Raw genomic sequence first — 25,000 nt, forward strand, 5'->3', positions numbered from 1 at the left:
GACAGAGGGAGAGTGACAGACAGACAGACAGACAGAGAGAGAGAGAGAGAGAGAGAGAGAGAGAGAGAGAGAGAGAGAGAGAGAGAAAGAGAAAACAAATACACATTTGAACCCGGATATTGATTAATGTAGTGATTCCACTTCATGTTCTCTAACAGTCAAGAGGGTTGGGAGAGTCCAATTAACAGAGACAAAGGGGGAACTGAGAGAAGGACAGAACTATCAACTATCAGCATCAATGACTTCACGTCAAATAAACATTTGTGAACTCTGGAGAAAGATGTCCGAGTGAAAGACTAGCTAAAACAAAGATTGCATAAACCAATAAATCAAAAAACAAGCTTCTAAAAAATAAAGTAAACACCCCCATGCTACCAGATGGCCCAGTCCCAGAGCCCAATTCCCCCCAACCACTGGACCAAACCAATTCATGCAGACAGGGTGGACCTCCACAAGCTCTTCCTAAACTACACACACACACCAGTTCCTCCTAAAAGAAACCATGTGCACAGAGTAATGAAGATAAATATATATTTTTTGTATTTATTTAACTAGGCGAGTCAGTTAAAAACAAATTCTTATTTACAATGACGGCCTACCGGGGAACAGTGGGTTAACTGCCATGTTCAGGGGAAGAACGACAGATTTTTACCTTGTCAGCTCAGGGATTCAATCCAGCAACCTTTCGGTAACTGGCAACTGGCCCAATGCTCTAACCACTAGGCTAGATGCTATCAGCTCCCTGACACTTCAATTCACACATATACTTCAGAATTCCAAAAGTCTGACTTGGTCAGACCTGCAAAGTGATGTTAAATTGAGCTTACACACATCCCACTAAAACCTAGAATGAATGGGCCATACTGGTTATACAGAGAGAGAGAGAGAGAGAGAGAGAGAGAGAGAGAGAGACAGAGAGAGAGAGAGAGAGTGATATAAAAGGGGGAAGTCACTAACCTCATCTATGGCTTTCTTATAGCTCTGATAGAAGGGGATGAACAGCAGAAGAGATTGAGGAGGAGAGAAGGAAGGAGAAAGAGAGGGAGGAAAAGAGAAACATAAGCAGCAGAAGTGGAGAAAGCCTGACTCCCAGAAAGAATCGAGGTGTGTGTTTGCGTGTGAGTGTGTGTCACTCACGGCAGGTCTGCTGGGTCTGCCTGAGTCTCGCCCCTCCTCCGGTCTGATCCTGACCTCCTGATTGGCTTCTGCTGGGGGGGAGGTCTCCTGGACTGGTGGACCTATCACAGCATAAGGGAGGAGTCAGCATCAACATTCACAAAGCGTATCAATAGACAAACACATGTATTCATCAGTCACATATATATGTGTGTGTGTGTGTGTGTGTGTGTGTGTGTGTGTGTGTACCTCTCTGTGATGAAGGTGAGGATGAGGAGGAGGAGTGAGAGGACCTCTGTAGAGCAGTATCCAGACACAACTCTGATGCTCTCAGGTCTGGATTACTGAAAGAACACACACACACACACACACACACTGTTAATACACACACACACTGTTAATACACACACACACACTGTTAATACACACACACACACAGTTACTACATACACAGTACACAAACACCAGGGTTGGGGTCACTTCCTGACTTGACTGGAATTTAAATGGAATTGAGCCTGACACACACACACACACACACACACACACACACACCTGTCTCGTATGAGTCCCTGTCCGTTGGGGGAGTTTTTCCTCATCAGGGCTGGGGAGATGGAGGTGGTTCTCTGAGGGACCTTAGGGGGAAGCTCATCGTCCTCTCGGCTAGTGGTACGAGGTGGAGGGGCGGGGTTCGAGTCAGAGGTGGGGTCAGAGTTCTGACGGGGGGGCATGCCTCCCCCCTCCTCCCCTCTCCTCCCCATCCCCCCCGCCTCTCCCCCTCTGCTCTCCTGCAGAGACTGAGAGCCTGTCATGGTCTTCACTGGAATCAGATGGGCCATCTAGAGAGAGAGAATGAGATAAAACACTGAATTATGGGAATGTCCGTTCTCATTTAATTCCATCAGACAGACATACTGCTTGTTGACTGTACTACAGGCTACAGCATGGTAGTATGCAATAACAAATACAATTACATGTTTATATTGTATATTTAGAATTGTCAACACACACAGAGAGACAGACAGACGACAGAAGGGACAGACACACACCTGTGGTTCAACTGGGCGGTGTGTTGGTGGGGTGCGGGCCGGCTGCATCCCTGCAGTGCTGAAGGACTCGGAGCGAGGAGGCAGGGAGGCCTCAGAGACCCGGCTGGAGACGGCCTTATGCTGCAGCGCTGGAGAACTCTGTCTGTTCAGCTTGGACCGCTCCTCCACCTGACACACATCATTATTATTATTATTAGACTACCTGGACATTACCAACAGGTTAATACGGTGTTGTCTACAGTGTTCTAGAGGCACTGAGGCAGGCTCATCATTGCATGTTGATCCGAGCAATCAATCATGCAATTAATGGTTAGAATCAACTGGTACTCCTCTACAAGCTGTAACAGAGAGATGGAGACAGAAGGGGATGATAGAGAGAGAGGAGAGAATAGTGAGAGAGAGAGAGACAGAGAGAGAGAGAGACAGAGACAGAGAGAGACAGAGACAGAGAGAGACAGAGAAAGAGAGAGACAGAGAGAGACAGAGAGAGACAGAGAGAGAGAGAGAGAGAGAGACAGAGAGAGAGAGAGACAGAGAGAGATGGAGAGAGAAGGGGATGATAGAGAGAGAGAGAGAGAGACAGAGAGAGAGAGACAGACAGAGAGAGACAGAGAGAGACAGAGAAAGAGAGAGACAGAGAGAGAGAGAGAGAGATGGAGAGAGAAGGGGATGATAGAGAGTGAGAGAGAGAGATGGAGAGAGAAGGGGATGATAGAGAGACAAAGAGAGAGAGAGAGAGACAGACAGAGACAGAGAGACAGAGAGAGACAGAGAGAGAGTGAGAGAGAGAGAGAGAGAGAGAGAGAGAGAGAGAGACAGAGACAGAGAGAGAGAGACAGAGAGAGAGAGAGAGACAGAGAGAGAGGGGTTAATTGCACCAGCTGCTGCATCTAAACAACAGTTTCTAAATTCAACCGTAAAGACAGACGGACGGACGAAGAGGACGGAGAGGGGGATGGAGGAGAGGGGGAGTGAGGATGGGCGGAGAGGGGGATGGAGGAGAGGGGGAGTGAGGATGGGCGGAGAGGGGGATGGAGGCGAGGATGAGAGGGGGATGGAGGAGAGGGGGATGGAGGAGAGGGGGATGGAGGAAAGGCGGAGAGGGGGATGGAGGCGAGGGGGATGGAAGAGAGGGGGATGGAAGAGAGGGGGATGGAGGAGAGGGGGATGGAGGAGAGGCGGAGTGAGGAGAGGCGGAGTGAGGAGAGGCGGAGAGGAGTTGGAGGGTATCATTCTAGCAGCAAAGAGAATCTGAAAGGTTGAGAATCCATGTTGGTCTGTGATCCCAGAGAAAATAGTCCACCACCGATTGGCCAGAACGAAAGTGAGTCCTGATTTGCCTCCACCCAGCACCCAGCTGAGACCTGATTGGCCAGCACCCACCACCAAGCTGAACTGCAATTGGCTAACTGACCGTAAACAGGATGTGATACATATGGAGTCCTTGCTGTGACATCATCACCCTCCAGATCGAGGGGTGATTGTATGTAGGGTCCAAGGGATTGTAGGGTGTTAGGGGTAGGGGGAGCTGAGGCACCCTAGCAGGGAAGGAGTGGGTGGGGGGGGGGGGGGGGGGGGGACTTTTCGGAGGTAGGTGGATAAGGATGAACCAACTGAGCTTTATGAAGTTGAAACAATGTTGTAGTACAAAATAGTATAAAATATAGAAATGTATAATATTTTGATTTATCTACAAATATAATAAAGAATATATGTCTGTGTGTGTGTGTGTGTATGTGTGTGTGTATGTGTGTGTGTGTGTGTGTGTGTGTGTGTATGTGTGTGTGTATGTGTGTGTGTGTGTGTGTGTGTCTAGTGGCTAGCAGCTAGTGGTCTGATAGTGAGCTGGGACTGGGAGCTGAAGGGGGAGCCTCCGGGAGAGGGGTGAGGAGAACACCTAGGGGTGAGGTAGGGGGAGGAGCAGGGTGTGAGATACTGGGAGTGGTAGAATGGAGCGCAAGGGGAATTGAGGGAGTGATGACATGGGGACTCAGGTCGGGAGTGTGAGGGGGAGATTCCGGCTGAGGTCTGGGGTGAGGTTCTAGGTGACCCTCGGGGCGAGAGGCCCATCCAATTTAAGGCTAAAACTAACTGTTTCAGAAGACCTGAGCTCTTACCAGGAGAATGAAGGTGGGAGAAAGAGAGGGAGGACCGAGAGAGGGATGACTGCTTGGATCTAATGGGCATGGCCTGGGCCAGGTGTGATCTGAGCATGTTAGCTGGAGCAGAGGAAGTCAGGTCCAGGTTAGAGGTCGTGACCTCATCATCATCACTGACCTCTGACCTCACTCTGTTCAGAGGGGGAGGTGCCCAACAGGGGACTTGGAGGAACGGACTCTGCTTGGAGGATTTAGGAGCCAGGAAGTGATTGTGATTGGAGGACAGGAAAGGGCGTAGCCGGCCTGCCGGTGCAGAGGCTGAAGGGTCAGGGGTTAGGGGTCGGGGGTAGAGGTCAGAGTTTGTATGACCCCTATAGGATCCCAACAGACTCTCATGGCTGGAAGCCATCCTCAACCCCCCCACATCTCCCTCTCTACCCCTTTCCCTCCATTCCCCCCGCTCCTCTCTATACCTCCAACAATCCAACTCCCTCTTTTCTAGTTCCTCAATTTCTATATCTAGTTCATCTATTTCTACATCTTCTATACGACAGGGAAACAGAGAGCTGCCTTTAAGATCATGATCAGGAGAGGGGTAGAGGAAGGAAGAATTAGAATGAGAGGAGGAAGAGGAGTCTATTTCTACATCTATGTCATTTACTTCTATGTCTATTCTACGACAGGGGGAGATGGAGCTGCCACTACGGCCACTGACCCATATCTGCCCCTGGTCTTTCACCCCCAGGTTATGTCCCTGGTTGGGGCTGGAGCTGGGTGCCCAGGCTGGCCCATTGAGGGCCTCTTGGTTAGGGGCTTGGGGATTAGAGATGGGGCTCTCTTTTTGAGATTGGTTGTGGTTGGGGTTAGGGCTGGGGCCTCGGTTAAAGCCAGCCTGTTGCCCCTTCCCATTATGATGTGGCCCCTGGTTGGGGTTGGGTTGTGGCCCTTGGTGTTTAGGTCTGGCACTGCGTACTCGGTCTTGCTGACCAGCCTTTTGACCAGCTCGGCTAGGCCCTTTTGGCCCCCGGTTGTTGTGTTGTACTACCCCCTGGTGGTTGGCTCCGGTATTGCGTCCTCTTTCTTTCTGTCTGACCACCCTCTGACCGGCTTTCTGAGCTCTCATCTCTCTAACCTGCTGGCTGATCTCCTGTTTCAGAACAGGATCTACTAGATCCCTGGTCTCCAGGGAGATACGGATGTGAGGGGGGCGGGTGGGGTCGGAGGGGGCTCGGCGAGGGAGGTTGGCGTGGGAGGGAATGGGGGATAAAGGTTGGTTGAAGGAGTGGCTTTGTCTGAGGAATGGGCGGGGTGAGTGGCTCTGGGGGTGTGTCTGCTGCTTCAGGACCTGTAGACAAGGTGGGGCAGAAGTTAAACAAGCACACACACACACGTGAACAGAGACCAATTCACACATGCACACTCTTCAAACACACACATTAAATATAAAAACACACATGAGAACTGTAACAGAAGAACACAATATCTTGCTCCGATCCACGCTGTATGCACCACTACACAGACAATGTTGTAGTTAGACTGAGACTGTACTCATGATCTTCAGTTATGGATGTTGTCCAGAGACCAGAGTCTCTCCAGCATCTTCTCTCAAACCCTTCTGCTTCTGTCTGTAGAAACTATTAGTGTAGACACCAGGCCTGTGTGTGTGTGTGTGTGTGTGTGTGTGTGTGTGTGTGTGTGTGTGTGTGTGTGTGTGTGTGTGTGTGTGTGTGTACCTCTTTAGCCCATGCAGGTTTGTCAGTAGGACTAGCTGAGTCTTTATAGTGATACAGAGGTTTCTTCTCGCCTGGTCGGCCATCTTGGTTTTGTTGTTGTTGCTGTTGCTGCTGTTGTAGAGACACCAGGTAGGCTCTCTACAAAACAAATAGGCAACAATTGACCATCTCTTCAATTATTCAACACCATTGTTATATGACATCATCATAAGAGCCAAGTGTTACCTCCTGTTGTAACTGTCTCTGGAGTCTCTCGGCTTGACGTTGTTCCTCAATCTGCTTACGCTTATACTCCTATGGAGACACACACACACACACACACACACACACACACACACACACACACACGCACACACACGCGGAAGGCTGTTATTAACCGATCTTAACCAAATCACTATCATGACAGCACAGAGCCAAGCAACAGAGACACATGACACACATGACCAATAGCATCACTCCACACAGGACAGGTTGACCAATAGGATCCATACAGGACAGGGCTCACAGGGACGTTCCATGATCCATGTACAAATTACCTGGACTAACCTGTACCCCGCACATTGACTCGGTACCGGTACCCCCTGTATATAGCCTCATTATTTTTATGTCATTTACTTTATTTTTTTACTTTAGTTTATTTAGTAAATTAGTAAGTTAAATAAATCTGAACTTTTCTTGAACTGCATTGTTGGTTAAGGGCTTGTCAGTAAGCATTTCACGGTAAAGTTTACACCTATTCGGCGCATGTTACAAATAACATGTGATGTGATTTGATGGGGCTGGGGAGGGGGGTTCCTTGCAGGGTACAGGTACAGGTTTACACCACAGGCTCTGTAGCTGTAGTTTCACAGGGTTGAGGGATCAGACTTCAGAGGAGGGGGGTAGGTAGATGTACACATGCAGGTATACAATGGGCCTGCTTCTGTAGAAGTTATTGAGGGGTCAGGGGTGAGAGGTCAGGGGTATATATACATAGACATGCAGGGGTAACAGTGTTACCAGCAGTAGAGCCTGCTCCTGTAGAAGCTGTTGCTGTAGGATCTCTAACTGTCTCTGTTCCTCCTCCAGCTGTCTACGGATATATTCCTATCACAACGCAGCATGGAGGGAAGGAGAGAACAGGAAACAGAAAGAGAGAGTCAGACAGAGATGTACTCCTAATGCAGCATGGAGGGAAGGAGAGAACAGGAAACCGAAAGAGAGAGTCAGACAGAGATGTACTCCTAATGCAGCATGGAGGGAAGGAGAGAACAGGAAACAGAGAGAGAGTCAGACAGAGATGTACTCCTAATGCAGCATGGAGGGAAGGAGAGAACAGGAAACAGAAAGAGAGAGTCAGACAGAGATGTACTCCTAATGCAGCATGGAGGGAAGGAGAGAACAGGAAACAGAGAGAACAAGAGACAGATATTCTCCTATACACCGTAGCAGCAGGAAGAGAGAGAACAAGAGGACTTCAGGAGGAAGTCAAAGTGTGTACCTGTTCTCTCTCCGCGTGCCTCCTCTCCTCATCTCTCCGTAGTTGTTCCATCTCCTCATAGCGCCTCCTCTGTTCTCTCTCCTGCTGCTTCCTCAACTCACGCTCCCTGCGCTGTTGCTGTTGGACAGAAAAAGAGAGGTAAACATGTGTGTGTGTGCGTGGTTGCGTGTGTGTGTGTATGCATGAGTGTGGCCTACCTCCTCCAGTCTCCTCCTCTGTTCTTTCTGCTCCTCTATGCGTTTCTGTCGTTCGGCCAGTAGGAGGCGCTTGTGTTCCTCGTTCTGCTGTTGTTCCAACTGCTGGCGCCTCAGAGCCTCAGAGCGTTCCTTATTGGCCAGCTGCAGACGCAGGAAGTCCCGCCTTAATGTCGACTCACCGGGGATGTTGATGATGGAGCTGGGGAAGGACCATTCAGAAGAGAGTGTGAGTGGAAAATGGACCAATGACAGACTGTGTTTGTTGGATGTGTGTGTGTGTGTGTGTGTGTGTGTGTGTGTGTGTGTGTGTGTGTGTGTGTGTGTGTGTGTGTTACCTTGGCTCCCCCACGTCTCGCTCCTCTTCCTCCTCTTCACTCCCGCTGTACTCATATTCTGTCTCATCTGCAGAAGAACACACACACACACCAGTCGGTTAGAGTGGCCTAACACATCATATCTCTCAGGAGGAGAAGTGACCTAACACACCATATCTCTCAGGAGAAGTGACCTAACACATCAGATCTCTCAGGAGGAGAAGTGACCTAACACACCATATCTCTCAGGAGGAGAAGTGGCCTAACACACCATATCTCTCAGGAGGAGAAGTGACCTAACACATCAGATCTCTCAGGAGGAGAAGTGACCTAACACATCAGATCTCTCAGGAGGAGAAGTGACCTAACACACCATATCTCTCAGGAGGAGAAGTGACCTAACACATCAGATCTCTCAGGAGGAGAAGTGACCTAACACATCAGATCTCCCAGGAGGAGAAGTGACCTAACACATGAGATCTCTCAGGAGGAGAAGTGACCTAACACATCAGATCTCCCAGGAGGAGAAATGACCTAACACATCAGATCTCTCAGGAGGAGAAGTGACCTAACACATGAGATCTCTCAGGAGGAGAAGTGACCTAACACATCAGATCTCCCAGGAGGAGAAGTGACCTAACACATCAGATCTCTCAGGAGGAGAAGTGGCCTAACACACCATATCTCTCAGGAGGAGAAGTGACCTAACACATCAGATCTCTCAGGAGGAGAAGTGACCTAACACATCAGATCTCTCAGGAGGAGAAGTGACCTAACACATTAGATCTCTCAGGAGAAGTGACCTAACACATGAGATCTCTCAGGAGAAGTGACCTAACACATGAGATCTCTCAGGAGGAGAAGTGACCTAACACATGAGATCTCTCAGGAGGAGAAGTGACCTAACACATGAGATCTCTCAGGAGAAGTGACCTAACACATCATATCTCTCAGGAGGAGAAGTGACCTAACACATCATATCTCTCTGGAGGAGAAGTGACCTAACACATGAGATCTCTCAGGAGGAGAAGTGACCTAACACATCAGATCTCTCAGGAGGAGAAGTGACCTAACACATGAGATCTCTCAGGAGCAGTGACCTAACACATCAGATCTCTCAGGAGGAGAAGTGACCTAACACATGAGATCTCTCAGGAGGAGAAGTGGCCTAACACATCAGATCTCTCAGGAGGACAAGTGACCTAACACTTCAGATCTCTCAGGAGGAGAAGTGACCTAACATATGAGATCTCTCAGGAGGAGAAGTGACCTAACACATCAGATCTCTCAGGAGGAGAAGTGACCTAACATATGAGATCTCTCAGGAGGAGAAGTGACCTAACACATCAGATCTATCAGGAGGAGAAGTGACCTAACACATCATATCTCTCAGGAGGACAAGTGACCTAACACTTCAGATCTCTCAGGAGGAGAAGTGACCTAACACATCAGATCTCTCAGGAGGAGAAGTGACCTAACACATCAGATCTCTCAGGAGGAGAAGTGACCTAACACTTCAGATCTCTCAGGAGGAGAAGTGACCTAACACATGAGATCTCTCAGGAGGAGAAGTGACCTAACACTTCAGATCTCTCAGGAGGAGAAGTGAGCATCATACTCTATTTGTGTTCCAGACTACTGACATCTGTCTCACCCCTCTCTCCACGTTTCTTCTTGGTTCTGTCGATGTGGTCCTTCAGTTGGATGCGGATCTGTCGTTCGTTGGGCAGCTCTCTGATGAAGGGGTGCTTCAACAGCTGCTCTGTGCTGGGTCTCTGACCATGACTCTTCACCAAGCAACTCTCAATGAACGACTGGAACTTCTTAGACCTGAAAGTTATTATTATTATTTCAATGCTTTCATAATAATCAGGATATTTGTGTGTGTGTGTGTGTGTGTGTGTGTGTGTGTGTGTGTGAGATGCAGACTCACCACTTCTTGGACTTGAGTCTGGGGGCGGGGTTTCGTGGGATGAGGAAGAGAGCTCTCATTGGGTGCATGTCACAAAGTGCTGCAGAGGGACAGAAAATGGTTAATACCAGTGTGTGTGTGTGTGTGTGTGTGTGTGTGTGTGTGTGTGTGTGTGTGTGTGTGTGTGTGTGTGTGTGTGTGTGTGTGTGTGTGTGTGTGTGTGTGTGTGTGAGTGAGTGGTGTGAGTGAGTGAGTGTGTCCATACTTACGAGGGGCTCCTTCTGCCATTTCTATAGCTGTTATACCCAGAGACCACAGGTCACTCTAAGAGCGAGAGAGACAGCGAGAGAGACAGAGACAGAGACAGAGAGAGACAGAGACAGACACAGAGACAGAGACAGAGAGAGAGAGAGAGAGAGACAGAGAGAGAGAGACAGAGAGAGACAGAGACAGAGACAGAGAGAGAGAGAGAGACAGAGAGAGAGACAGAGAGAGAGAGACAGAGAGACAGAGACAGAGAGAGAGACAGAGAGAGAGACAGAGAGAGAGAGACAGAGAGAGAGAGAGAGACAGAGACAGACAGAGAGACAGAGAGAGAGAGAGACAGAGAGAGAGAGAGAGAGAGAGCGAGGACAAGTGAGAGCACTGAGTCAGGAGGAAATAAATACATGAAGGGACAAATCACAATGTGTGAAGCAGAGCATTCTGGGTACCTTAAAGTCGTAGGTGGCCTCAGGGTTCTCGTCACAGGCTATGACCTCAGGAGCCATCCAATAGGGAGTCCCGATGAAGGTGTTCCTCTTCCCCACCGTCCGGTCCAGCTGGGCGCTCACACCAAAGTCCACTGACCAGAGACCAATCAACATATCAATCAATTACTCACTCAGTCAGTCAGTCAATTATTTGACCTATCTGTCTGCCTGTCTGGTGCATGATCAATGTGGAAACTGAAGAAGGTGACATGTTCAGCAATTCTGTGTAGGACAATGGAATTTGTCTTGAAAAAGAAATATTTTATTGTTAAAACCAACAAATGCCTTTGTGTCCGTCTGTCTGTCTCACCCAGTTTGACCTCTGCGTTCTCCGTCAGCAGCACGTTCTGACCCTTGATGTCTCTGTGGATGACCTTGTGCTGGTGGAGATGGGTCAGACCCTGGAGAGAGAGAGGTAGAGAGAGAGAGAGAGAGAGAGAGAGAGAGAGAGAGGAGACGGGTAGAGAAAGAGGTAGAGAGAGGTAGAGAGAGAAGGAGGGACAGAGAATGGGATGAAGAGAAAGAGAGAGATATGGTTGGTACTTTCAGATCACTCTGAATTTGTTGGTTGTATTGTTCTATAGTAGTATACCAGTAGTAATTTGATGTAGTATTAAAAGTACTTCACTACTGTAACAGTATAATAGTAGTAGTGCTGAGCGATGTGCTTTTTGATGTAGATTCAAAAAAAAACATCACGGTTTTCAATTTCAATGATTTATTTTTTACATTGACTCCACTATGCTTATCACTTAATAACCATCATTTATTCACTTTCCTTTAATAAAATATGATTTTATTCCAAGTCTCATCTCTATAGAGTTGCTGCCTATGCTGTGGGGTGTCATCGGATGGGGCCACAGTGTCTCCTGACCCCTCCTGTCTCAGCCTCCCGTATTTATGCTGCAGTAGTTTGTGTCGGGGGGCTAGGGTCAGTCTGTTGTATCTGGAGTACTTCTCCTGTCCTATCCAGTGTCCTGTGTGAATTTAAGTATGCTCTCTCTAATTCTCTCTTTCTTTCTCTCTCTCGGAGGACCTGAGCCCTAGGACCATGCCTCAGGACTACCTGACATGATGACTCCTTGCTGTCCCCAGTCCACCTGGCCGTGCTGCTGCTCCAGTTTCAACTGTTCTGCCTGTGATTATTATTATTGGACCATGCTGGTCATTTATGAACATTTGAACATCTTGGCCATGTTCTGTTATAATCTCCACCCGGCACAGCCAGAAGAGGACTGGCCACCCCTCATAGCCTGGTTCCTCTCTAGGTTTCTTCCTAGGTTTTGGCCTTTCTAGGGAGTTTTTCCTAGCCACCGTGCTTCTACACCTGCATTGCTTGCTGTTTGGGGTTTTAGGCTGGGTTTCTGTACAGCACTTTGAGATATCAGCTGGTGTACGAAGGGCTATATAAATAAATTTGATTTGATTTGATTTAGATTTGATTAGTAGTTATTCAAAGTAAATAAGGCATAGTTTTATGACCGCTGAATACCAACTATCAATCACTTAGATCATGTATTTCAGGTAGAGATACCTAGAAATGTAATTTCAATAATTGAACTCATGTTAGTCAACAAGTTGTTGACTAACCGAAATGTTGGTTAATCTCTCAGGACTAAATATTAGCAATACTTACCCTGAGGATCTCTCTGCAGATGTAGGCAGTCCACTCCTCCTTCAGTGAGTTCCCCTTGGTGTTCTTAATCAGATCTGTTATTGAGCCCGCCCCACAGAACTCCATCACCAACTACAGAGACAGAGAGAGACAGAGAGAGACAGAGAGAGAGACAGAGAGAGAGACAGAGAGAGAGAGAGAGAGAGAGAGAGAGACAAAGAGAGAGAGACAAAGAGAGAGAGAGAGAGAGAGAGAGAGAGAGAGACAAAGAGAGAGACAAAGAGAGAGACAAAGAGAGAGAGAGAGAGACAAAGAGAGAGACAGAGAGAGAGAGAGAGAGACAAAGAGAGAGACAAAGAGAGAGAGAGAGAGAGAGAGAGAGAGAGAGACAAAGAGAGAGACAAAGAGAGAGAGAGAGAGACAAAGAGAGAGACAAAGAGAGAGAGAGAGAGACAAAGAGAGAGACAAAGAGAGAAAGAGATAGTTACAAAGAGAGAGAGACAAAGAGAGAGACAAAGAGAGAGAGAGAGAGAGAGAGAGAGAAAGAGAGAGACAAAGAGAGATACAAAGAGAGAGAGAGAGAAAGAGAGAGAGAGAGAGAGAGACGACAGAGAGACAACGAGAGAGACAAAGAGAGAGACAAAGAGAGAGACAAAGAGAGAAAGAGATAGTTACAAAGAGAGAGAGACAAAGAGAGAGACAAAGAGAGAAAGAGATAGTTACAAAGAGAGAGAGACAAAGAGAGAGACAAAGAGAGAGAGAGAGAGAGAGAGAAAGAGAGAGAGAGAGAGAGATACAAAGAGAGAGAGAGAGAAAGAGAGAGACAAAGAGAGAAAGAGATAGTTACAAAGAGAGAGAGACAAAGAGAGAGACAAAGAGAGAAAGAGATAGTTACAAAGAGAGAGAGACAAAGAGAGAGACAAAGAGAGAAAGAGATAGTTACAAAGAGAGAGAGACAAAGAGAGAGACAAAGAGAGAGAGAGAGAGAGAGAGAAAGAGAGAGACAAAGAGAGATACAAAGAGAGAGAGAGAGAAAGAGAGAGAGAGAGAGAGAGACGACAGAGAGACAACGAGAGAGACAAAGAGAGAGAGAGACAAAGAGAGAGAGACAAAGACAAAGAGAGAGAGACAAAGTGAGAGAGAGAGAGAGAGAGAGACGACAGAGAGACAAAGAGAGAGAGAGACAAAGAGAGAGAGAGAGACAAAGAGAGAGAGACAAAGACAAAGAGAGAGAGACAAAGAGAGAGAGAGACAAAGAGAGAGAGAGAGACAAAGTGAGAGAGAGAGAGAGAGAGAGAGAGAGACAGAGAAGGGTTACCACACACACACACCTGTGCACATACGCACGCAGACGCACATGGATGCACACACACACACATACCCATAGCTGGTCGTCGATGCCAGGAGGGTTCTTCTTGACGAAGGCACCGTAGTAGGTGGCAATGTTCCGATGGTGGCTGTACTTCTTCAACATGTTGATCTCTGCTTTAATCTCCTCTTCCTCATCCTGGAACACACACACATTACAATTCTACACACACATATGCACCTTAGAATGTGTGTGTGTGTGTGTGTGTGTGTGTGTGTGTGTGTGTGTGTGTGTGTGTGTGTGTGTGTGTGTGTGTGTGTGTGTGTGTGTGTGTGTCTGTGTGTGTGTGTGTGTGTGTGTGTGTGTGTGTGTGTGTGTGACTTACCCCGGTGACATCCATGACCTTGATGGCTGCAAGTTGCCCTGTCTTGACATGACGACCCTGAGACAGATAGAAGATCATTAGTTAATGACCTAAGATTAAAGGACAGTTCCTCCTTCAGTCCATTGTTGACATAGTCTCAAAAAGTTTGTCTTGTCAGCAATCACGTTTTCAAGATATGTAACTTTCAAAACGCATATGATGCATCATGATGCAAAACGCGTCACACGGGGATGACTTCTCTATTTTGAAAGTTACATATCTTGAAAACGTGATTGCTGACAAGACAAACTTTTTGAGACTATGTCAACAATGGACTGAAGGAGGAACTGTCCTTTAATCTTAGGTCAAGAGAAGGGGAGGGGAGGAGGGAAGGGGGGAAGGGGAGGAGGGAAGGGGAGGGGAGGAGGGAAGGGGGGAAGGGGAGGGGAAGAGGGAAGGGGAGGAGGGAAGGGAGGGAGGGAAGGGGAGGGGAGGAGGGAAGGGGGGGAGGGAAGGGGAGGGGAGGAGGGAAGGGGGGAAGGGAGGGAGGGAAGGGGAGGGGAGGAGGGAAGGGAGGGAGGGAAGGGGAGGGGGAAGGGAGGGAGGAAAGGGGAGGGGAGGAGGGAAGGGGGGAAGGGAGGAGGGAAGGGGGGAAGGGGAGGAGGGAAGGGGAGGGGAGGAGGGAAGGGGGGAAGGGGAGGGGAGGAGGGAAGGGAAGAAGGGGAGGAGGTAAGGGGGGAAGGGGGAAAGGGGAGGTGAGGGAAGAGGAGGTGAGGGGAGGAGGGAAGGGGAGAAGAGAAGGGGAGGGGAGGAGGGAAGGGGGAAGGGGAGGGGAGGGGAGGAGGGAAGGGAAGGGGGGAAGGGGAGGTGAGGGAAGAGGAGGTGAGGGGAGGAGGGAAGGGGAGAAGAGAAGGGGAGGGGAGGAGGGAAGGGGGGATGGGGAGGAGGGAAGGGGAGGGGAGGGGAGGAGGGAAGTGGAGGGGAGGGAAGAGGAGGTGAGGGGAGGAGGGAAGGGGAGAAGAGAAGGGGAGGGGAGGAGGGAAGGGGAGGAGGGAAGGGGAGGGGAGGGGAGGAGGGAAGGGGAGGGGAGGGAAGAGGAGGTGACGGGAGGAGGGAAGGGGAGAAGAGAAGGGGAGGGGAGGAGGGAAGGGGGGATGGGGAGGGGGGAAGGGAAGAGAAGGGAAAGAGAGAAGGGGAGGATGTGGGGAATTAAGCAATGACTAGTCACAGGCCAATGAGCTACCACTCTGACTCATACAGGCTACAGTAGAGTCCATAAGTTTCACCACACACACACACACACACACACACACACACACACACACACACACACACACACACACACACACACACACACACACACACACACACACACACACACACACACACACACACACACACACACACACACACACACACACACACACACACACACACACACACACACACACACGTTCTTGGAGACATTTTTTTCTTTTAGGATCACTCTGCCCCAATTCCACAACTACAAAATACTCTTTGTTTGACAAAAACAATAGAATTACCAGAATACAGCAGTCTATTGACCTCAAAGTCCACACCAACACACACACACACACGCGCGCGTTGGTGGGGTGTGTGTGTGTCAACTCTCATAGCAAGGAAAGCCCTTCTCTTCCCTAAGTCGACTCATTCAGAATGTAAAGCGTCGTTCATTTTTTCATTCGTTAATTTGTTATTCTCGCATGCCTTCCTGACCTAGATCTGCTGTCTGAAGCCTCATAGCACCAACCAGTTGACGAGTGTGTGTGTGCTCGTGAGTGTGTGCGCAATTGCTTGTGTGTGTGTGTGTGTGTGTTTGTGTGTGTGTGTGCGTCCACTGCCAACTCCATTACACAGATCCCCTCAGATACATTTACTATGCAGGACACTTCCTGTCCGTAGCCTAGCAACAGGCCTGGCTGTCCAACATACAGTGGCCAACACACACACATCAGGAGAGGAGAAGAAGTGAGCATTGTCCTGCTAGGGGTGAGGGGGTAAGTGGGTGATGGGATGGACAGAATGACTGAAGGTTGGAGGCTATTTTCCCCATTTCCATGACCACAGCAACCTTCCCCAGAGGAGGGAAAGATGAGAGGAAACCACTTTCTCCCTCCCTCCTCTCCTGCACGGACTACCCAGTCTAAGACATGCATACTGTTTGCAGTATGCACGGACTACCCAGTCTAAGACATGCATACTGTTTGCAGTATGCACGGACTACCCAGTCTATGACATGCATACTGTTTGCAGTATGCACGGACTACCCAGTCTAAGACATGCATACTGTTTGCAGTATGCACGGACTACCCAGTCTATGACATGCATACTGTTTGCAGTATGCACGGACTACCCAGTCTAAGACATGCATACTGTTTGCAGTATGCACGGACTACCCAGTCTAAGACATGCATACTGTTTGCAGTATGCACGGACTACCCAGTCTAAGACATGCATACTGTTTGCAGTATGCACGGACTACCCAGTCTAAGACATGCATACTGTTTGCAGTATGCACGGACTACATGTACTACTTCCGGCGCCGACAGAGATGGCCGCCTCGCTTCGCGTTCCTAGGAAACTATGCAGTTTTTTGTTTTTTTACGTGTTATTTCTTACATTGGTACCCCAGGTCATCTTAGGTTTCATTACATACAGTCGAGAAGAACTACTGAACATAAGAGCAGTGTCAACTCACCATCAGTACGACCAAGAATATGACTTTCGCGAAGCGGATCCTGTGTTCTGCCTTTCACCCAGGACAACGAAATGGATCCCAGCCGACGACCCAAAAAAACGTGCACCACTCCCTAGCATTCTTCTCGCCAATGTCCAGTCTCTTGACAACAAGGTTGATGAAATCCGAGCAAGGGTAGCATTCCAGAGGGACATCAGAGACTGTAACGTTCTTTGCTTCACGGAAACATGGCTCACTGGAGAGACGCTATCGGAGTCGGTGCAGCCAGCTGGTTTCGCCACGCATCGTGCAGACAGAAACAAACATCTTTCTGGTAAGAAGAGGGGCGGGGGCGTAAGCTTCATGGTTAACGTGACGTGGTGTGATCATAACAACATACAGGTACTCAAGTCCTTCTGTTCACCTGATTTACAATTCCTCACAATCAAATGTCGACCGCATTATCTACCAAGGGAATTCTCTTCGATTATAATCACAGCCGTATATATTCCCCCCCAAGCAGACATATTGATGGCTCTGAACGAACTTTATTTGACTCTTTGCAAACTGGAATCCATTTATCCGGAGGCTGCATTCATTGTAGCTGGGGATTTTAACAAGGCTAATCTGAAAACAAGACTCCCTAAATTTTATCAGCATATCGATTGCGCAACCAGGGCTGGAAAAACCTTGGATCACTGCTATTCTAACTTCCGCGACGTATATAAGGCCCTGCCCCGCCCTCCTTTCGGAAAAGCTGACCACGACTCCATTTTGTTGATCCCTGCCTACAGACAGAAACTAAAACAAGAAGCTCCCGCGCTGAGGTCTGTTCAACGCTGGTCCGACCAAGCTGACTCCACACTCCAAGACTGCTTCCATCACGTGGACTGGGATATGTTTCGTATTGCGTCAGACAACAACATTGACGAATACGCTGATTCGGTGAGCGAGTTCATTAGAACGTGCGTTGAAGATGTCGTTCCCATAGCAACGATTAAAACATTCCCAAACCAGAAACCGTGGATTGATGGCAGCATTCGCGTGAAACTGAAAGCCCGAACCACTGCTTTTAATCAGGGCAAGGTGACCGGAAACATGACCGAATACAAACAGTGTAACTATTCCCTCCGCAAGGCAATCAAACAAGCTAAGCGTCAGTATAGAGACAAAGTAGAATCTCAATTCAACGGCTCAGACACAAGAGGCATGTGGCAGGGTCTACAGTCAATCACGGATTACAAAAAGAAAACCAGCCCCATCATGGACCAGGATGTCTTGCTCCCAGGCAGACTAAATAACTTTTTTGCCCGCTTTGAAGACAATACAGTGCCACTGACACGGCCAATCATCAAGTTTGCGGACGACACAACAGTGATAGGCATGATTACCAACAACGACGAGACGGCCTACAGGGAGGAGGTGAGGGCCCTCGGAGTGTGGTGTCAGGAAAATAACCTCACACTCAACGTCAACAAAACTAAGGAGATGATTGTGGACTTCAGGAAACAGCAGAGGGAACATCCCCCTATCCACATCGATGGAACAGTAGTGGAGAGGGTAGTAAGTTTTAAGTTCCTCGGCATACACATCACAGACAAACTGAATTGGTCCACCCACACAGACAGCATCATGAAGAAGAAATTCGGCTTGTCACCAAAAGCACTCACAAACTTCTACAGATGCACAATCGAGAGCATCCTGTCGGGCTGTATCACCGCCTGGTACGGCAACTGCTCCGCCCACAACCGTAAGACTCTCCAGAGGGTAGTGAGGTCTGCACAACGCATCACCGGGGGCAAATTACCTGCCCTCCAGGACACCTACACCACCCGATGTCACAGGAAGGCCATTAAGATCATCAAGGACAACAACCACCCGAGCCACTGCCTGTTCACCCCGCTATCATCCAGAAGGCGAGGTCAGTACAGGTGCATCAAAGCTGGGACCGAGAGACTGAAAAACAGCTTCTATCTCAAGGCCATCAGACTGTTAAACAGCCACCACTAACATTGAGTGGCTGCTGCCAACACACTGACTCAACTCCAGCCACTTTAATAATGGGAATTGATGGGAAATGATGTAAAATATATCACTAGCCACTTTAAACAATGCTACCTAATATAATGTTTACATACCCTACATGATTCATCTCATATGTATATGTATATACTATACTCTATATCATCTATGTCTATATTATTATTTTGGTCAGGCCAGGGTGTGACATGGGTTTATTTATGTGGTGTGTTTTGGCTTGGGGTTTTCGTAGGTATTGGGATTGTGGTTTAGTGGGGTTCTCTAGCAAAGTCTATGGCTGTCTGGAGTGGTTCTCAATCAGAGGCAGGTGTTAATCGTTGTCTCTGATTGGGAACCATATTTAGGCAGCCATACTCTGAGTGTTTCGTGGGTGATTGTTCACGTCTCTGTGTTTGTTTGCACCAGATAGGCTGTATAGGTTTTCACGTTAAGTTTGTTGTTTTTGTATTGTTCGTTTTTTCTTCGTCATTAAACACGCTGCATTTTGGTCCGACCCTCCTTCACCCAAAGAAAACCGTAACAATCTACTGCATCTTTATGTAATACCTGTATCACTAGCCACTTTAACTATGCCACTTTGTTTACATACTCATCTCATATGTACAGTGCCTTGCGAAAGTATTCGGCCCCCTTGAACTTTGCGACCTTTTGCCACATTTCAGGCTTCAAACATAAAGATATAAAACTGTATTTTTTTGTGAAGAATCAACAACAAGTGGGACACAATCATGAAGTGGAACGACATTTATTGGATATTTCAAACTTTTTTAACAAATCAAAAACTGAAAAATTGGGCGTGCAAAATTATTCAGCCCCCTTAAATTAATACTTTGTAGCGCCACCTTTTGCTGAGATTACAGCTGTAAGTCGCTTGGGGTATGTCTCTATCAGTTTTGCACATCGAGAGACTGAAATTTTTTCCCATTCCTCCTTGCAAAACAGCTCGAGCTCAGTGAGGTTGGATGGAGAGCATTTGCGAACAGCAGTTTTCAGTTCTTTCCACAGATTCTCGATTGGATTCAGGTCTGGACTTTGACTTGGCCATTCTAACACCTGGATATGTTTATTTTTGAACCATTCCATTGTAGATTTTGCTTTATGTTTTGGATCATTGTCTTGTTGGAAGACAAATCTCCGTCCCAGTCTCTTGCAGACTCCATCAGGTTTTCTTCCAGAATGGTCCTGTATTTGGCTCCATCCATCTTCCCATCAATTTTAACCATCTTCCCTGTCCCTGCTGAAGAAAAGCAGGCCCAAACCATGATGCTGCCACCACCATGTTTGACAGTGGGGATGGTGTGTTCAGCTGTGTTGCTTTTACGCCAAACATAACGTTTTGCATTGTTGCCAAAAAGTTCAATTTTGGTTTAATCTGACCAGAGCACCTTCTTCCACATGTTTGGTGTGTCTCCCAGGTGGCTTGTGGCAAACTTTAAACGACACTTTTTATGGATATCTTTAAGAAATGGCTTTCTTCTTGCCACTCTTCCATAAAGGCCAGATTTGTGCAATATAAGACTGATTGTTGTCCTATGGACAGAGTCTCCCACCTCAGCTGTAGATCTCTGCAGTTCATCCAGAGTGATCATGGGCCTCTTGGCTGCATCTCTGATCAGTCTTCTCCTTGTATGAGCTGAAAGTTTAGAGGGACGGCCAGGTCTTGGTAGATTTGCAGTGGTCTGATACTCCTTCCATTTCAATATTATTGCTTGCACAGTGCTCCTTGGGATGTTTAAAGCTTGGGAAATCTTTTTGTATCCAAATCCGGCTTTAAACTTCTTCACAACAGTATCTCGGACCTGCCTGGTGTGTTCCTTGTTCTTCATGATGCTCTCTGCGCTTTTAACTGACCTCTGAGACTATCACAGTGCAGGTGCATTTATACGGAGACTTGATTACACACAGGTGGATTGTATTTATCATCATTAGTCATTTAGGTCAACATTGGATCATTCAGAGATCCTCACTGAACTTCTGGAGAGAGTTTGCTGCACTGAAAGTAAAGGGGCTGAATAATTTTGCACGCCCAATTTTTCAGTTTTTGATTTGTTCAAGTTTGAAATATCCAATAAATGTCGTTCCACTTCATGATTGTGTCCCACTTGCTGTTGATTCTTCACAAAAAAATACAGTTTTATATCTTTATGTTTGAAGCCTGAAATATGGAAAAAGGTCGCAAAGTTCAAGGGGGCTGAATACTTTTGCAAGGCACTGTATATACTGCACTCAATACCATCTACTGTATCTTGCATATGCCGCTCTGTACCTTCACTCATTCATATATCTTTATGTACATATTCTTTATCCCCTTACACTTGTGTCTATAAGGTAGTAGTTTTGGAATTGTTAGCTAGATTACTTGCTGGTTATTACTGCATTGTCGGAACTAGAAGCACAAGCATTTCGCTACACTCGCATTAACATCTGCTAACCATGTGTATGTGACAAATAAAATTTGATTTGAAGACATGCATACTGTTTGCAGTATGCACGGACTACCCAGTCTAAGACATGCATACTGTTTTCAGTATGCACGGACTACCCAGTCTAAGACATGCATACTGTTTGCAGTATGCACGGACTACCCAGTCTAAGACATGCATACTGTTTGCAGTATGCACGGACTACCCAGTCTAAGACATGCATACTGTTTGCATATTGTGCCAAACACACACGTACAAATACACACCACTCTCCTCTCTACATATACATGTAAAAATCGCAGGTTGACACATCTGCCTCACACGTTCCAAAATGTAAACATCCTCCCCTCCACAGCTACACACCAAGCCCCCCAACCCCCTCATAGAACCCAAACATCCTCCCCTCCACAGCTACACACACCAAGCCCCCCAACCTCCTCATAGAACCCAAACATCCTCCCCTCCACAGCTACACACCAAGCCCCCCAACCCCCTCATAGAACCCAAACATCCTCCCCTCCACAGCTGCACACACCAAGCCCCCCAACCTCCTCATAGAACCCAAACATCCTCCCCTCCACAGCTACACACCAAGCCCCCCAACCTCCTCATAGAACCCAAACATCCTCCCCTCCACAGCTACACATCAAGCCCCCCAACCCCCTCATAGAACCCAAACATCCTCCCCTCCACAGCTGCACACACCAAGCCCCCCAACCCCCTCATAGAACCCAAACATCCTCCCCTCCACAGCTACACACACCAAGCCCCCCAACCTCCTCATAGAACCCAAACATCCTCCCCTCCACAGCTACACACCAAGCCCCCCAACCCCCTCATAGAACCCAAACATCCTCCCCTCCACAGCTACACACACCAAGCCCCCCAACCTCCTCATAGAACCCAAACATCCTCCCCTCCACAGCTACACACACCAAGCCCCCCAACCTCCTCATAGAACCCACACATCCTCCCCTCCACAGCTACACACACCAAGCCCCCCAACCTCCTCATAGAACCCAAACATCCTCCCCTCCACAGCTACACACCAAGCCCCCCAACCCCCTCATAGAACCCAAACATCCTCCCCTCCACAGCTGCACACACCAAGCCCCCCAACCCCCTAATAGAACCCACACATCCTCCCCTCCACAGCTACACACACCAAGCCCCCCAACCTCCTCATAGAACCCAAACATCCTCCCCTCCACAGCTACACACCAAGCCCCCCAACCCCCTCATAGAACCCAAACATCCTCCCCTCCACAGCTACACACCAAGCCCCCCAACCTCCTCATAGAACCCAAACATCCTCCCCTCCACAGCTACACACCAAGCCCCCCAACCCCCTAATAGAACCCAAACATCCTCCCCTCCACAGCTACACACCAAGCCCCCCAACCTCCTCATAGAACCCAAACATCCTCCCCTCCACAGCTACACACCAAGCCCCCCAACCCCCTAATAGAACCCAAACATCCTCCCCTCCACAGCTACACACCAAGCCCCCCAACCTCCTCATAGAACCCACACATCCTCCCCTCCACAGCTACACACACCAAGCCCCCCCAACCTCCTCATAGAACCCAAACATCCTCCCCTCCACAGCTACACACCAAGCCCCCCAACCCCCTCATAGAACCCAAACATCCTCCCCTCCACAGCTGCACACACCAAGCCCCCCAACCCCCTCATAGAACCCACACATCCTCCCCTCCACAGCTACACACACCAAGCCCCCCAACCTCCTCATAGAACCCAAACATCCTCCCCTCCACAGCTACACACCAAGCCCCCCAACCCCCTCATAGAACCCAAACATCCTCCCCTCCACAGCTACACACCAAGCCCCCCAACCTCCTCATAGAACCCAAACATCCTCCCCTCCACAGCTACACACCAAGCCCCCCAACCCCCTAATAGAACCCAAACATCCTCCCCTCCACAGCTACACACCAAGCCCCCCAACCTCCTCATAGAACCCAAACATCCTCCCCTCCACAGCTACACACCAAGCCCCCCAACCCCCTAATAGAACCCAAACATCCTCCCCTCCACAGCTACACACCAAGCCCCCCAACCTCCTCATAGAACCCAAACATCCTCCCCTCCACAGCTACACACCAAGCCCCCCAACCCCCTCATAGAACCCAAACATCCTCCCCTCCCCTCTCTATCCTATATAATTCCCAGGGCATCAAAGAGCCAGTCTCTCTCCATATACCTCTGGGCCTGAAGCCTGGGATTATCCTAGCAGCCCAACCCAGCCATGGTGAGCCCTGAGGGGACAGAGCAGCAGGCAGAGCAGCATAATCCAGGCCCGTGCTCTGGAGCTACACAGGCTGTGTATAGTATATACTCTAAAGATGAGACGTGCACAAATATGCACACGTAAACACACGGAGGCATGCACAGACCCACATACACACACACAGTCCGCAGTGGGAGCTGAAGAGGCAGGTTCAGCAAATCAGTGTCTCGCTCCAGCAGCTCTGGAGGTCAAATGAACAACAAGAGATTTACAGAGAAAGAGAGAGAGACAGAGAGAGAGGAGAGAAGGCTAAGGAGGGGAGAGGAGAGCGGAGAGGAGGCTAAGGAGGGGAGAGGAGAGCGGAGAGGAGGCTAAGGAGAGGAGAGGGGAGCAAAGAGGAGGCTAAGGAGAGGAGGCTAAGGAGGGGAGAGGAGGCTAAGGAGAGGAGGCTAAGGAGAGGAGAGGGGAGCAAAGAGGAGGCTAAGGAGAGGAGAGGGGAGCAAAGAGGAGGCTAAGGAGAGGAGAGGAGGCTAAGGAGAGTAGAGAAGGCTAAGGAGGGGAGAGGGGAGCGGAGAGGAGGCTAAGGAGAGGAGAGGGGAGCGGAGAGGATGCTAAGGAGAGGAGAGGAGGCTAAGGAGAGGAGGCTAAGGAGAGGAGAGGAGGCTAAGGAGCGGAGAGGAGGCTAAGGAGAGGAGAGGGGAGTGGAGTGGAGAGGAGGCTAAGGAGGGGAGAGGGGAGCGGAGAGGAGGCTAAGGAGAGGAGAGGAGGCTAAGGAGAGGAGAGAAGGCTAAGGAGGGGAGAGAAGGTTAAGGAGGGGAGAGAAGGCTAAGGAGGGGAGAGGGGAGCGGAGAGGAGGCTAAGGAGAGGAGAGGGGAGCGGAGAGGAGGCTAAGGAGAGGAGAGGAGGCTAAGGAGAGGAGAGGGGAGCGGAGAGGGGGCTAAGGAGAGGAGAGGGGAGCGGAGAGGAGGCTAAGGAGAGGAGAGGAGGCTAAGGAGAGGAGGCTAAGGAGGGGAGAGGGGAGTGGAGAAGAGGCTAAGGAGAGGAGAGGGGAGCGGAGAGGAGGCTAAGGAGAGGAGAGGAGGCTAAGGAGAGGAGAGGGGAGCGGAGAGGGGGCTAAGGAGAGGAGAGGGGGCTAAGGAGAGGAGAGGAGGCTAAGGAGAGGAGAGAGGGCTAAGGACAGGAGGCTAAGGAGAGGAGAGGCATATCATTATTGACATAATCCTGTCTCTCTCACACTGAAGTTATTATTGATATCAGGCTAATTGACCCAGTGAGGTCTGGGTGAGGGGTGCATTGTGGGTAAGTGGAGCATGTAGCCTCAGGGGAGGAGGGCTTAATGAACACACTGCCAGGTGTGTATGCGTGCCAGCTTGTGTGTGTGTGTATGTCCTCAGCATCATGACTCATGGTAGGTGAAGAGATAACTATCTTTAAAGTTTTTCCACAAAAAAGGAAGGGGGAGGGAGAGAGAGAGGGGAGGGTGGGTGGGAGAGAGAGAGGGGAGGGTGGGTGGGTGGGAGAGAGAGAGGGGAGGGTGGGAGAGAGAGGGGAAAGAAAGCCGTAGAACACAGGTGAGATTAGGTAAAGGAGTGGTGTTCTTTCCACAGCTCAAAATCCCAATCGAATCTCCGTTTGATTAAGACCTGCACCT

General features: G+C 49.0%; 1 protein-coding gene across 12 annotated transcripts in view; it reads right to left on the bottom strand.

The window, feature by feature from the left end:
• Positions 1-25,000, bottom strand: part of LOC110528772 (traf2 and NCK-interacting protein kinase) — a 53,120-nt gene that overhangs the window by 14,833 nt on the left and 13,287 nt on the right. For 2 of the 12 annotated variants that reach the window (XM_036952090.2, XM_036952089.2), the window contains exons 3-22: positions 13,959-14,015; positions 13,646-13,771; positions 12,286-12,396; positions 10,960-11,050; positions 10,611-10,741; positions 10,167-10,221; positions 9,919-9,997; positions 9,640-9,815; positions 8,007-8,073; positions 7,672-7,870; positions 7,475-7,591; positions 6,994-7,080; positions 6,220-6,288; positions 5,995-6,132; positions 4,977-5,606; positions 2,163-2,330; positions 1,669-1,952; positions 1,366-1,460; positions 1,138-1,238; positions 958-981 (exon numbers count right to left, since the gene is read on the bottom strand). In XM_036952090.2, the coding sequence (XP_036807985.2) occupies positions 958-981; positions 1,138-1,238; positions 1,366-1,460; positions 1,669-1,952; positions 2,163-2,330; positions 4,977-5,606; positions 5,995-6,132; positions 6,220-6,288; positions 6,994-7,080; positions 7,475-7,591; positions 7,672-7,870; positions 8,007-8,073; positions 9,640-9,815; positions 9,919-9,997; positions 10,167-10,221; positions 10,611-10,741; positions 10,960-11,050; positions 12,286-12,396; positions 13,646-13,771; positions 13,959-14,015 (2,805 nt within the window). Of the gene's footprint in view, positions 1-957; positions 982-1,137; positions 1,239-1,365; positions 1,461-1,668; positions 1,953-2,162; positions 2,331-3,576; positions 3,711-4,976; positions 5,607-5,994; positions 6,133-6,219; positions 6,289-6,993; positions 7,081-7,474; positions 7,592-7,671; positions 7,871-8,006; positions 8,074-9,639; positions 9,816-9,918; positions 9,998-10,166; positions 10,222-10,610; positions 10,742-10,959; positions 11,051-12,285; positions 12,397-13,645; positions 13,772-13,958; positions 14,016-25,000 lie in introns of those variants that run through there. The other 10 variants (XM_036952097.2, XM_036952095.2, XM_036952093.2 and 7 more) reach the window with 7 other exon arrangements.

This window comes from Oncorhynchus mykiss, chromosome 18 (assembly GCF_057628025.1).
Source record: "Oncorhynchus mykiss isolate SJ-2025 chromosome 18, ASM5762802v1, whole genome shotgun sequence".
Classification (NCBI taxonomy): domain Eukaryota; kingdom Metazoa; phylum Chordata; class Actinopteri; order Salmoniformes; family Salmonidae; genus Oncorhynchus; species Oncorhynchus mykiss.